At 34.4% G+C, this 14,312-nt stretch overlaps 1 protein-coding gene across 2 annotated transcripts in view; it reads left to right on the forward strand.

Moving 5' to 3' along the window:
* The window catches only part of Exoc4 (exocyst complex component 4), a 782,658-nt gene that overhangs the window by 93,412 nt on the left and 674,934 nt on the right, over positions 1-14,312 (forward strand). For both annotated transcript variants that reach the window (XM_078040565.1, XM_078040566.1), the window contains exon 6: positions 6,528-6,771. In XM_078040565.1, the coding sequence (XP_077896691.1) occupies positions 6,528-6,771 (244 nt within the window). The remainder of the gene's footprint in view (positions 1-6,527; positions 6,772-14,312) is intronic.

Consider the following 14,312-nt stretch of genomic DNA (forward strand, 5'->3'; position numbering starts at 1 on the left):
AAAAATGTGTTTTCTGAACTATAAGTATACATGTAAGTTGCTATCAGTCATGTAAACAGATTTAAACTAAAATTAATGGAATTATGGAATTTTAGTGCTTGAGATGACCTTAGATATCATCCAGTTAATCATATCATGAGTCCCAGAGAATATTAGTTAAATCCCATTTCCATGATTCCATGCTTAGCCCCAACGTGGTTTACATCCACTTAGGCATATATACCTGTGTATCAGATCAATATATAGTAAAGGGGTGTGAGTAAAAAGAAACCTTGTGGCCAGTGGGATTTTTGTGGAAAGAATTGGTCAAAGGACATCAAAGTTTTTTTTTTTTTTTTTTTTTTTAAATTTAGCATTATCTTTTTGGTAAGATTCAGAACTAACTTTGAGGAATTTCCACCTGGTAAAATCAGCTCAAAAAAAAAAAAAAAAAGAGGAAGAGAATTGGGAAAGACAGTGAAGTAAAGTGAAGTAATTCTATTTTAAAGTGTTTCAAACCATAGCAATAAAGACTAAGGGATGATCTGGGATTCAGTAGTCTGTACTGAATCTGTACATTTTGTTCTAATTATTGTGTGAGGCTTTGTTGAATTTCAGTTAACTTATTTTTGTAGAAAGCCTTTTTTTTTTTTTTTAAAGCTCCAGTAATTCTATCTGACCTCACAGGGTTAGTGAATATTAGACTAGTCATGGTTGATTATATTATCCCTTTAAATTGCCATTTAATTTCCAGCTGATGTAAGTGAAATAGATAATATAAATTAATTAATATTGGATCTTTTCAATGTTTATGCTCTAGGAGATTTCAGGAGACAAATAGAAAGATAAGATTCTAAACAAATGTACCAGTTGGGGCTGTGGAATTTTATTATTCATACCTTGCTTATTTGTTGCTTTTTAATGGGCCATCTATCATATTAGTGTGCATATAAGTAGCTATATGCCATGTAATCTCAGGCTTTATTGATTTAAACCACATTTACCTTATCACCAATCACCTTTGTGGCAGGTAGCTGATATTTAGGTGGCTCTTTGTATGTGTCATGTTTGTGACTCAAATGTGTTCCATTTTGAAGAACATTTTGTCTCAGCTAAATTTCTATTGCTTTTCTTTCTTCCTGAAGCAAGCAGATGTTTCATTCCCCAGGCTTCTGAATTTAAATGGCTCCTTTGCTAAGTACTTTCCTCTCCTCATTGTGCTGCTGGTTAGTCCAGAAAGTATACTTCTGTGGCCTAAGGTGTCTAGCTTCTTCATGTGTAAAATAAAATCACATGTCTCTTCTTGAAATGTCACATTTGGAAATATTGATAATTTTTTTAAAAAATTGCCTTCAGAATTGTCATCCTTAAAGTTTGCGGCTTTTTGCTACTACTGCTAATTTCACTAATATTAGAAAAGTATACTTAAGTAGCATATCATCAAATGCTCTCTGCCTTGCAAGGAAGGCCACATGAATCTGCTTATTCTTTATGTCCTTCTCTTTCTTTGTGAATTTTGGACATCTAGAGAGTCTAATAAAACACAGATAAATATAGAGGATTTGTTCACATAAGAATGAACTTGTGCAAGTAATTTTATTTTGTATTAATTAAAATATCTTTGGCTCATATATAAATATGATTTTTGTTATGGTAAAATACACACAATGTAAAACTAATCATTGTAACCATTTTAAGTGTGTGCTTAATGATATTAACTACATTCATAGTGAACCATTGCCACTATTCATCTACATAACTCTTTCATCTTGTAAAACTGGAACTCTGTACCTGTTAAGCAGTAACTTCCTCTTTGCTACTCCCTTTGCTACCTCTGGCAACCAACATTCTTCTTTCTGTTTCTAAGAATTTGTCTACTCTTAGTACTTAATTCATTGTAAGTAAAATCATACAGTATTTATGTTTTATATATTTTATGACTGGCTTGTTTCACTTTGCATAGTGTTTTCAAGATTCATTCATGTTAGAATGTATTAGGTCCCTTCCTTTTTAAAGCCAATATGCTATTGTTTGAATGTATCACATTTTGGTTAGCCTAGTCTTGTGTGTCGATGGGCACTTAATTTACTTCCACATTTTGGCAATTGTGACTGAATAATGCTGCCATGAATATGGGTGTTCAAATATATATTTAAGAATTGTATTAGGGAAGTAAGTTTGTAGTTTTCTTATAGTATCTTTTACTGGATTTGGTATCAGTATAATGCTGATTTCATTGAATGAATTAGGAAGTTTTCCTTCCTGTTCATTTTTTTTTTTTTTGAAAAGCATGAGAAGGATTGGTTTCAGTTCTTCTATTAATGTTTGGTAGAATTCATTATGAAGCATCAGATTCAGGGCTTTTGTCAGGAGATCTTCAATTTAATCTCCTTACTTGTTATAAGTCTATTTGGATTTTCTATTTCTTCATGATTTAGTTTTGGTAGGTGTTCACAATTTGTCCATCTAGGATCACACACAGTGTTACTCATATGTAGCTTTTATTTTTTAAAATTTACTTTCCTTTTGTTACTAGTTTGTTGATTGTTTTAATCATGAAAATGTGTTGAATTATGTCATATGCTTTTTCTGGATCAACTTAGGTTATCAAGTGTCTCTCCACCCTTACCAATTCTGTGAATGTGGTGTATTACATTGATTATTCATATGTTCAATCATCCTTGCTTTCCAGGAATAAATCCCTTCTGGTTTTGGTGCATAACCTTATTAGTCTGCTGCTGCTTCAGTTTGCTAGTAATTTGTGGATTATTGTGTCATTTAAAAGTCCTCTATTTCCTTACATATGTCTGGTTTTTCTATCCATTGAGCATGGAGTATTTAACTCCATTATTATATAGTTCCTTTCTTCTTTCATTTCTTCTTTATGTGTAGTCTTCATTTCATAGTCTTTCATTGGGCATATGATGTTTATAATTGTTATATTTTATTTCTATAGTGAGCCTTTTGTTAATATATTATCTTCTTTGTCTCTTGTAATCTTTTTAAAATTTCAAGTCCATTTTGTTTTATATTTTTACTACAGTCTTGGTCTCTTTTTGTTACTATTTCCATGGAATATCTTTTTTCTATTACTTTGCTTTTAGTTTCTTTGTGTCTTTGTAAACAGCTCATAGTTGAATCACGAGTTTTTAAAATCCATTCTGCTAATCTCTGCCTTTGGGTTGAAGAGTTTAATCCATTTACATTTAAAGTAATTACTGATAAGGACAGACTTATTGTTGTCATTTGACATTTGTTTTCTTTATGCCTTACAGCTTCTTTTTGCCCCTCTTCTTTTGTGTTTAGTTGATATTTTTATAGTGAAACTTTTAAATTCCTTTTCATTTTTCTTTCTGTGCATTCTATAGCTATTTTCTTTGAGGTTACCATTGTGTTTAAACATTCTGAGGTTATATCACTAACTTGAATTTATGTCAGATAAACTTCAATAACATATAAAAAGTTGTACAAAATCTTAGCTCTATTAACCACTATGAGTCAATTGCTTTTGATTTAAAAAAAATTTTTTTTGGAGTTGTAGATGGACAGAATGCCTTTATTTTATTTTATTTTTTTGTGGTGCTGAGGATCAAACCCAGTGCCTCATGCATGCTAGGCAAGCATTCTGCTGCTAAGCTACAGCCCCATCCCTGCTTTTGATTTTTGATGTCATAAAATTACATCTTTATGTTGTGTGCCCCAAATCATAAACTGATTATTCTTTTAAGTACATTAGCATCTTAATTTAATAGAAAATGTGCATTTATAAAATAAAAGACAAAAGACAAAAAACCTCTTTACATTTCTTGCATTTTTTTTGATTTCTCAAAATTTATAATGTCCATTGCCCTATATTAAAGTTTATAGATTCTTTCTTCTGCCTGCTCTCATCTGCCTTTGGATTCCTCTAGTGAATTTTTTCCCAATTATTGTATTTTTCAGCTTAAGAATTTAATTTGGTTCCTATCTCTTTGTTGATATTGCCATTTTGTTTATACAGGATGTTCTTGAGCATCTTTAAGATATTTTATAGTCTTTGTTGAGTAGATCTCCCATTAGTTCTTTTTAAAGGACAGTTTCAATAAATATGTTTTTTTTCCTTTGAATGGTTCATATTCTCCTCTTTCTTTGTATGTCTTGCCATTTTTTTTGTTTGTTTAAAATTGGGAATTTTTTCATGATAATTTGGTGACTCTGGAAATCAGATTCTCCTCCTTTTCTAGGGTTTGCTGCCTCTGTTGTTGTTATAGGTTATCTCAGTCCTAAGTATGTGCCTGGGAGTAAATGTAATGTTTACCCATACCTTTTCTTGGCCATGTACAAACATTTTGTACATGAAATTGTTTTTGAAAATTTTAGTCTTTAATGCCTTGTACCCAAAAGAGGAGAGAGAGAAAAATGAAGGAGTGGAAGGAAGGTTCTGGCCCTGAAACTCCCTGGAAGTCACTTCAGCCAAAGCAAGAGGGGCTTGAAAAATTGGAGAAGGGCAACAATAATGGCAGCTCATCTCTGTCTGCACCTCCGTGAACAGAGGAAGAAATCAGCAATAACAACATAGATTCCCAAATATTTGTAGGATAAGATCCTTTTTGACCCATCCTATGTCCTGCCAGCTTTGTCTGAGTTGCCCCATAAATATGTTAACAGCTGCCTGCCAGGGATCTGAGGTGGGGGTGGATGGGTAGCTGTAACTGTATTAAGAACTTAAATTGACTGACATTAACTACGGTTTACCATCCATCCAAGCATTCACATAGAAGTTACAACAAGCTTTCAGTAGACTCCAGAGTTCCATGAGTCTTTTAAGGATGGGGATACTTTCTGAGAAATGCATCATTTGGTGATTTTTGTCCTTCGGTAAAAATCATAGACTGTATGGCCATGATGTCATTAGGCAATGCAGTGTTATGAAACTACTACCATATATGTGATCTGTTATTGACTGAAACTTCATTTTGTGACATATGACAGTAGTTAAATCAGATAGACTCTGTCAGTACAATTGTTGTCTAGGTGAGGAGAGAGATTCTTGGTGCTTCTTATTTTGCCGTCTTTCTAGAATCCTCCTTAAGAACATGTTATGAATTGGGAGTTCCCTAAAAGGGACAGGACAGAGGGCAGAGGATTTTATATTGTTTAAAGTAGAGGTTTTAAAGGCTCTGTATAGTGGCCTTTACTCCATATACTGGGATATTTTCAATCTTCCCAGGTTAGATTTCAGTAAGATTCCAGTGGTGATGAACAATTTATAGTGGCTTATAGTCCATTGGAACTTGAATCTATCTACTGAGAAGAGCGCATCCATCCCTTTAGGTTGTAAACTTGTTGTAAAATCCTTCCATTTGTTTTGAAGGATGACTAATGGGGAAAACTTTTAACAGTTAGCCTTCATCTTTGGACTTGTACTCACTTTGGCTTTTGTTCCTTTCATTCTTGCCATAATAAATTAAAATAATTACTTTTAAGCCAGAGATTTGTAACTTGTGATTCTTTTTTCTAGGTGTGAAACCCCAAAATTCATATGTCAAGTTGTGTGTGTGTGTGTGTGTGTGTGTTTAACCTATAATATTACTTCTCAAAAGATTACTATGGATTATTAGCAGTGTCTGTGTTTAGTAGATAATGTTATTCCAGGCAAATCTTTAAAGAAAAAATAGGAGGTCTTCTTTTGTATTTATGCAATATGTGTTCATTACTTTTTTTTCTTTGAAATCTTGTCTCACTTGTACATATTTTCTGGCTTTTGTTTCTCCAGATTTCTTTTTCATTTGTTACAATCTTAACTTATGCTCCCTTATATGGATTTGTAATATATTTTACTCCAGCTGCTTATCACTTCTGACCAATGAATATGAACTTCAGGTTGGGGTCTGGCTTTTTAGAATTGTCCTGTAACAGCATACGTGGCATTTTATAAAGAACCAGTGCCTATTCAATATCAATGGATGCATGTCAGAAGTTACCTAAGAACAACTTCCTGTGGAGATCTGCATACTCAATTTTAGTTGCTTCTACCACTTGCTACTAACTACTGGGTATGATTTGAGGAATATAAATATCATTTTGTGACTCTTGGATAATTACTATGTAAATTCATTTCATTGTAAAAAATCTTTGAGCTGGGTATGGTGGTATAACACCTGTAATCCCAGTGACTTGGGAGGCTGAGACAGGAGGATTGCAAGTTTGAGACCACCCTTAGCAACTAAGTGAGGAGATCCTGTCTCAAAATAGAAAATGAAAAGGGCTCGGGATGTAGGGGATATAGCTCAGTGGTTAAGTAACAACAACAAATGTTAAAATGTTTATATGTTAAAAAAGATGCCTCTGGGTTCAATCCCCAGTACCCAAAATAGACAAACAAAAAACAACCAATCAAACAAAAAGACCCCAACAACAACAACAACAACAACAACAACAACAACAACAATCTTTGATTCCTTTAAGGAAGGAATCAAAGGAGTAATCTCATTTATTATGCATCTGTTTTGGGATTTTATAATGTAAAACTATTACTAGTATTATCAATATTATTGTTTATTTTGCAGTGAAGGAGATAAACCTGCAGGATCTCAAGGAGGATTTGGAATTGGATCCAGAGGAGAACAGTACCCTTTTTATGGGTATCCTCATAAAGGGGCTGGCCAAACTGAAGAAGATACCAGAGACGGTGAAGGCTATCAAGGAGCGCTTAGAGCAGGAGTTAAAGCAAATTGTGAAGAGGTCTACCACCCAGGTGGCAGACAGTGGCTATCAGAGGGGAGAGAACCTCACTGTGGAGAACCAGCCAAGGTAGATGCAGGTGTCGCTTGTGTTTTTGATAACTCTTATTTATCATGTATTTTCTAGGGTTCAGCATAAGTAACTTATCTTGATGTTATCTTCTGAAACTTAGAATACTATATCTCATACAAACATGGGTGAAACAGCTTGACTAGACATATTTTAGCTGTCTGTTTTTTACTGTGAGGAATTTTAAGTCATATTGTTCTTATTCACATACATTGAATGAAAGCTACAGACATATGTAACAAAAGTTTATATTCAAAGACATGGAGTGAATAAAGAAATTGAAAGAACATAGCTGGTATTAAACATGCACTAGAACTAAGCAGTTTTCAACGTGATTTACGCATGTTATCTCATTTGATTCTCACTGTAATTCTGTGAACTAGTTATTACTATTCATATTTTATACTTAGGAGAACTGGGTCTCAGAGACTAAGTAATTAGCCTAAGTTTATAGCTCAAGAGGCTGGTCGTAGAGTCCAGTTACAAGTCCATTTGATTCTAAAGTCCTTGGTCTTCTGTTGCCTCAGACTTTCTTTTTTAACATGTGGTGATATTGGCCAATAGGCAGATCAAGTCTCAGGAATTCCTATAATTATGTAAAACAATAAGTAGAATTTGGATTTCATAACTTTTGTTTCCTAAAGAAAATGTGGCGATTATATTCTGATCTTAACTCTTTGACTATCATACACTGTGCAATCATGTTTGTCAAACCGGATTTTAGACCAGTGTCATCCATGAAATTGGGGCTTTCCTGGAAAATCAAGGATTCACTATAAAGGGATTTCTGCCCCTACTGTTCGTTCCTTCGTTCCTTCCTCCCTTCCTCCCTCCCTCCCTTCCTTCCTTCCTTCCTTCCTTCCTTCCTTCCTTCCTTCCTTCCTTCCTTCCTTCCTTCCTTCCTTCCTTCCTTCCTTCCTTCCTTCCTTCCTTCTTTTAGTTGTAGATGGACACAACATCTCTACTTTATCTATCCTTCTACTTATTTTTATGTGCTGCTGAGGATCAAATCCATTGCCTCACACATGCTAACAAGTGCTCTACCACTGAGCCATAACCCCAGCACCTTCTGCCCCTACTTCTGTCCCCAAACTCCCACATATACCAGGCAGGCACTTGGCATGGAGGGAAAAAGTGAGTGGAAATGACAGTGTCACCTGAGAATAGCAGTCAGAGGAGAGGATGTCTTCTTGTTTGCTCAATGGTGTGAGCCCCTGAGAGGTGGCAATGTGTAGAGGGGTCATCATCTTATTGACATGCTGTGAGGGAAATTCTACTCATTGTACTGAGTAGTTTTAAATATTTTAAAAAGAAGTTAAGCAGATTTGAGGAGAAACAATCATAGCTCATTTAGTATAGACTTCCATAGACATTTTACTTTTGTGGAAAAACTGATACTCTATTTATATTTTTTATATTCTTTTGTGTATCTACATAACATCGATTTTAATTGTACTTTACAACTCTTCAAAAAATAATTCCCTTGTGAACTTCATTTAGAAGTACTGTGATTGGTGGAAAAAACTATTGTCTAACCCTCTCCAGTCATACAATGTTTTTTGCAGCAAATTATTGATGAGCATGGGTTTTGGAAAGCAAATCTGACTTTGTATTCTGGCTTTGTGATCTGTGTTACAGGGTTGCTAGCTGTAGCCAAGGTTATTTGGATGGTGTTTAGCGTAATAGCACCATACGCACACTGCCTACACACCTGTGTGTGTGGACACACCTGTTTGTTCATGACTGGTGCCTTCTTGTTTCCATGTTTTTGATCACTCATGTCATGATTCAGAGAAGTCAGGATATGATTCTAAATTGAACTTTTCTTCTTTCTTTGCCTGGTTCCTGGGTTTCCATGAATACCTTTTGACTCCTTACTAATGAATACTCTAAAATTCTGGTTTGTTATTTACCCTGTTGCTGCAAGTCCCTGGACAAATATACTGAACTTTCATAGGGAAATATCATTAATATAATATATACTGGAAATAAAGCAAAAGGGCACAGATCAATACCTTTTCTGCAGATCTCATTACAGTACTCTTAAAAACATCCTGTCTTTCAAAGGGTTTTGACCTCTTCCTCTTCTATTGCCTCAGTCCTTTCCAGAATTCACGAGTGGAAATTATAGCACTAGAAGTAGAAATTGAGCTCACTGCCCCAGGAAATACTAAATGTTTCTCTGTGAGGAATGAGTCAGCAGAAGATTTTTTTTCCACCTCTCTCTTTAAGTTTCATTTTTTTTTTTTGACAGTATTTTAAAAGGCTTTTGTGGGCAGGGTATATGGGATACTAACAAGTGAACATGCTGTTTTCCTCAGCTTCTTATCTGTAACATAATCCCATTTTATAAAACATACACATTTAAAAATTTTAGTCCTAAACTTTTTGTTATGAGATAAAAATTACAGAAAAGGCAAATATTTGGGGTGAATCACTTTGTTAGGAGATCAAAGATTAAACTCTTGGGCTGGGATTCCAAATGACTGATAATTTTGAGCTAGTCTTTGGTACTTGTGTGCTATTAAATGCTTTAAAACTCCTCAGGAATTAATTCCTTTGAATTAATCACAATCATTCGAAAGTGATTAGCATTGTTGCTTCTAGTGGATTGGAATTTTAGAAAGGATATTGTCAAATTATCCCTTGAAGCTTGCATGATGTTTTGTGTGTGCAGAACTTCATTAGGGAGGCATTTATTTCAGAGAAAAGTAGAATCACAGCACTTGGTATTATTATTATTGTATTATCATTGTATCATTGTTTTACTATTCAAGATATAAGAATCTGTTTTTCTTAAAGAAAGTTGGAGCACAGCATAAAAAAAAACCATGATACCTCCCTAACATGCATATTCCCTTACCCTCCCACCCCGCAAATGGCCTGTTCCATAACATTAGTATGTAAATGCTTCTCTGAAGGAGGATACCAGTACTGTAACTTTCCCTAAAAATTTCATTGTTCCTCCACATCTTGTTAAATATATTCTGGTAGTGAGGCATTGCAGGCCTGTTTTCATTTGTTTTTATGTAGAGAGAATTAATGTTGTGTGCTATTTTGCTAGAAATATGGAAAAAACTAGGATAATGAATTCTGTCTTGCTTTAATTCCTACAGAGCCAGAATACTTCCTCAGCCAGTTTTAAAAATCACTTTGGTGGGGCTGGGATTGTGGCTCAGGGGCAGAGTGCTTGCATTGCATATATGAGGAACTGGGTTCCATTCTCATCAACACATCAAAAAAAAAATAAATTAAAGTAAGAAATTGTGTTCATCTACAACTGAAAATATATTTTGAAAAATCACTTTGATGACTCACTTAGGATTTTACTTTATTTTTATCTCCTAAGCTATCTATTGTCTCTTTATAGGAGACATATCTTTTCTGTTCATTCATAATTTGTTGGTATCTATAAGCCTCTACCTACTGTTAAAGGAATGTATTCAACTACTAGTATCAGTAGTTCCGTAAACATTAGGGTAATATATGCTTTTGCTAATCTACCAGAGTCATCTGCCACCCATTGTTTTCTCAGAAAGGAAGGTGGTGTCTTCAGCTTGAGATGACAAATGTGGCCTGCAGCCTCAACAGTTCAGAACCAGTTTCTTCAACTTCTATTGCTTAATTGTTGATTCTTTCCAAAAATCTATAACATGAATATTTTCATATCTTTTTTTTTTGTGTGGCAAAGAAGCTGGAAGTTCACTAATATTTAGCAAATAAGAAAAGCCCGAGGAAGAGATGGAATGAAAATCTTTCTCAAAGATGTGGTGAAATCTTGTTAAGAATAGGAAGAGAGAAGAATATGGGAAAGAGAATGGTTGTCATCTGTAAGGCAACTAACCACTCCATCTATTTTTCTGTTTAACATGGGAAGGCACAATTTCACTGCAGAGGCTGGGTGTGGCGGGCACCTGTAATCCCACCTCCTTTGAAGAATTTCAAGTTCAAGGCCAGTCTGGGCAATTTAGTGAGACCTGTCTCAAAATAAAAAGGACTGAGAATGTAGCACAATTCTAGAGTGCTTGCCTAACATTTGCAAAGCCCTGGGTTCAATCTCCAGCAACACACAGACACAAATTATTACATGAGGAGATGCTGAAGGCACACTCCACTTTGGTAAAACTGTTGGTCTTAAAGGTGGTGGAAAGAATTGAATGAGTTGGAGCCATGGCTGCCAGACAAATCTTTTTGCAATGTCCATTGACCTCTATATGAAGAAGGAAGATTGAATGTCAGCTATGAAAAACAGAGAAATTACTTGTTTTGTGCTCCTGTGGCATGGAAGAAAGTTTATGGAAAACACAGGAAAGAAATACTTTAATCCTTGTGTTTGGGTAGCAAGGCTATAGGTTTTATTCCTTCCCCTATTTTATAATATATATTAAGTTATACTGAAATATATTTTATTATGTAAAATATATTTCATATAATAAAATATATTTAAATACATTTATTACTTAAAAATTAAATTTATATTCAAGGTATTTTAATCAGAAGAAATCATTATAAATGAAAATGCCTCTGGGGGTTTAAATCACCATTAAAGTAAATTTTAGTATGGGAAAATTAACACCTATTTGTAGGCCAACTGGACATTTAAGTTTTTTTATTATTTAATAATTAATGTGTGTGTGTGTGTGTGTGTATGTGTATGTGTGTGTGGTTAGTTTTTCAACTGAACCTAGAAAGGAAAAGAGAGCTAGTCTACCTTGTTCAGCCCCATACCTGCACAACCTAACACAGTGTCCACTGACCTATAACAGTATTTGTTGAATGAAAAAATGAATTTTGCACATAGCAAGTGTCTGACAGGGACCAGACACTGGACTAAAGTCCAAACAGATCAAACATGGTTCCTATCCTCACGGAATTTAAAGAAAAGCATTACTTAGAGAATGTTCAGATAAATGTTACAAATTATGATAAGAGCTATAGACCACAAAGTGTGCCATACAAGCATATAACTCTGGGTTTGCTATCTAGTGTGCGTATGAGGGTGTTAGGAAATAGCCTGTGTTTCACATGCCATGAAAACACATAACTCTGGGTATACTATCTAATGTGGGTAGTTGGGTGTTAGGAAGTAGCTTTTATTATTTTGATAATAAAGTAAGACAACTTTTTATTATTGTTGTATAATAGTTGCAGTTGTCGGGTACCATTTGTTTGATAGCACCTACCATTTATTCTTCTTCTTGGGCAGTTAATATGGCATTGACATGTAAGATGTGAGGAGAGTGGCCAGCATTTCCATATGCCATTTTCACAGTGTTTGCTGACCTCTATGGTTGATTAAATTTTGATGAGTACTGCCAAGTATGCTTTTTTTTTTTTAAGAGATGATAGCGGTTTTTCACATCGTGGGTAATGTTTAAGTGCCCCTATATTCCTCTGATAACATATTGTATTATCAAATGTTTTTATCTTTGCCAATCTGAAAGGTAAAAAATGATATTTTCAGTGTGGTTTAGATTTTATTTTTCTTCTGAGTAAGTTAAATTTTCATTTGTTTAGAAAAATTTTGTTGCAATATCTGGTTTATATCTATAATAAAGTAAGGCAACTGGGGGGATGCCAAGAACCCAAGTGGATGCCTGAAACCATGAAGAGTAACAAACCAAACATATATTATAAGTGGGATTGTGAGCAGGTAAAGATATAGATAAACCAGCCATGAAAATGATAATGAAGCAAAGTATGGGTACAGTATGCTTTACTATTCCATTACCTTTAATTTTTTTTTGATGTTTGATGTCTTAAAATTTATAAACTTCAGGTAATGTTTCTTTCTTTTTCAATAAATTGTCTATTTTCTACTATGTCTTTTATTTAATTGCAAAATCTCTTTATATATTTAGGAAATCAGTTCTTTAGGATTTATTTCCCAACTTTTCCATAGTTCATTTTGTCTTCGTGATGTTTCTGACCATGTTGATATTAGCTTTATTTTTATGAGGCTCTATTTTATTATAATTATAGCTTGTGGATTACGTGTTAAACTTAGGTCTTCTCTATTCTTAGATTATAAATAAACATTTCCAGACTTTCTTTTAGTATGTAAATAGCCTCATTCTTAATGCAGATGTTCCTTGACTTATGATGTTGTATCACAGTAAATCCATTGTAAGTTGAAAATATCATCTTAAAAATGCACTTAATACACCTAACCTACTGAACAATATAGCCTAGTAACGTAATGCACTGTGGAGTATCAGTTGTTACCCTGCTGGTTGGGTGGCTGATGGGAGCTATGGTTGACTGTCACTGCCCAGCATCAAAACAGAGTATTGTCCTATCTTTGAAAGGTAGAACAGGAAAAAACCAAAATTTGAAATTTGAAGAATGGTTTCCACTGAATGCATATTACTTTTGCAACATTGTCTATTGGTTCTAAACCATTATAAGCTGGGGAACTTCTATATTTACAGTAATATCATCTTATCTGGGGGGATACCAAGACCCCCAGTGGATGCCTGAAACCATGAAGAGTAACAAACCAAACATATATTATGTTTTTTTCCTTCATATAAATATTTATGATGAAGTTTAATTTATAAATTAGGCACTGTAAGAGATGAACAATAATTAATAAAATAGAAAAAAATTTAACAATATACAGTGATAAAATTTACGGTAATGTGGTCATTCTCTCTCAAAATACCTCATTGTAGTATGCTCACCTTTCTAGTGATAACGTTAGATGATACAGTGCTTACAGGATGAGGTAAAGTGAGGTAGAAACATAGGGTGTGACATGGCATTAGACCTGTTGCAGAGGTTACCTGGACATGAGCATACCATGGCAGTTGGTCTGATGACTGAGATAGCTACGGAGTAGCTAATGTGTACAGAGTGGGTGTGATCATCTCAATGGCACATGATTTTAAACATTTGAATTGTCCCTTTCTGGAATTTTCCATTTAGTACTTTAGGACTACAGTTGACAACGGGTAACTGAAACCACAGAAAGCAAAACTGCTGATGAAGGGGAGGGGCTACTGTATATCTTTGGAACATCTGGGATGTGAAGGAGGGGCACACTCTTTCATAGATATGCCAGTTACTACACTGTACTGTACTGGGTTGTACATCCCTTTCCTTCCTCGCCAGTGTATCTGCCATGTACTTCCTTGTCAGGGCCAGCTGCAGGCTTGCTGAATAATTGTAACACTGAATCATTTACTTTAGAGTCATGGTTCTTTTCAAGGTTGATATTTGCCTCATTTCCTAAAACATTTTCCTGGGGTTTTTCCATCCTGTGAAGGTTGTAGGTTTTCAAAAATCCATTGAATTGTTGTTCTAAAATTAAAAAAATATATATACTTTAAAAATATTTTTAAAATTTGAAGTCTATAAGTCAGTAGAAGGACATACTGATGCAACAGAGCATTCTCATTAAACAGTTTTATACATGAGGACGTCTAAAGGCTCAGTCCACAGGTATATGTGTAGTGTTTATGGAAAGAGAACTAAATGGAATATTTCTCAGTATTTCTTTTAGACTTGTGGCTAAAGTCAGACATGTGTTTCTTTTTCAT

The sequence above is a fragment of the Ictidomys tridecemlineatus genome, chromosome 2, assembly GCF_052094955.1.
Source record: "Ictidomys tridecemlineatus isolate mIctTri1 chromosome 2, mIctTri1.hap1, whole genome shotgun sequence".
In the NCBI taxonomy this organism is placed as follows: domain Eukaryota; kingdom Metazoa; phylum Chordata; class Mammalia; order Rodentia; family Sciuridae; genus Ictidomys; species Ictidomys tridecemlineatus.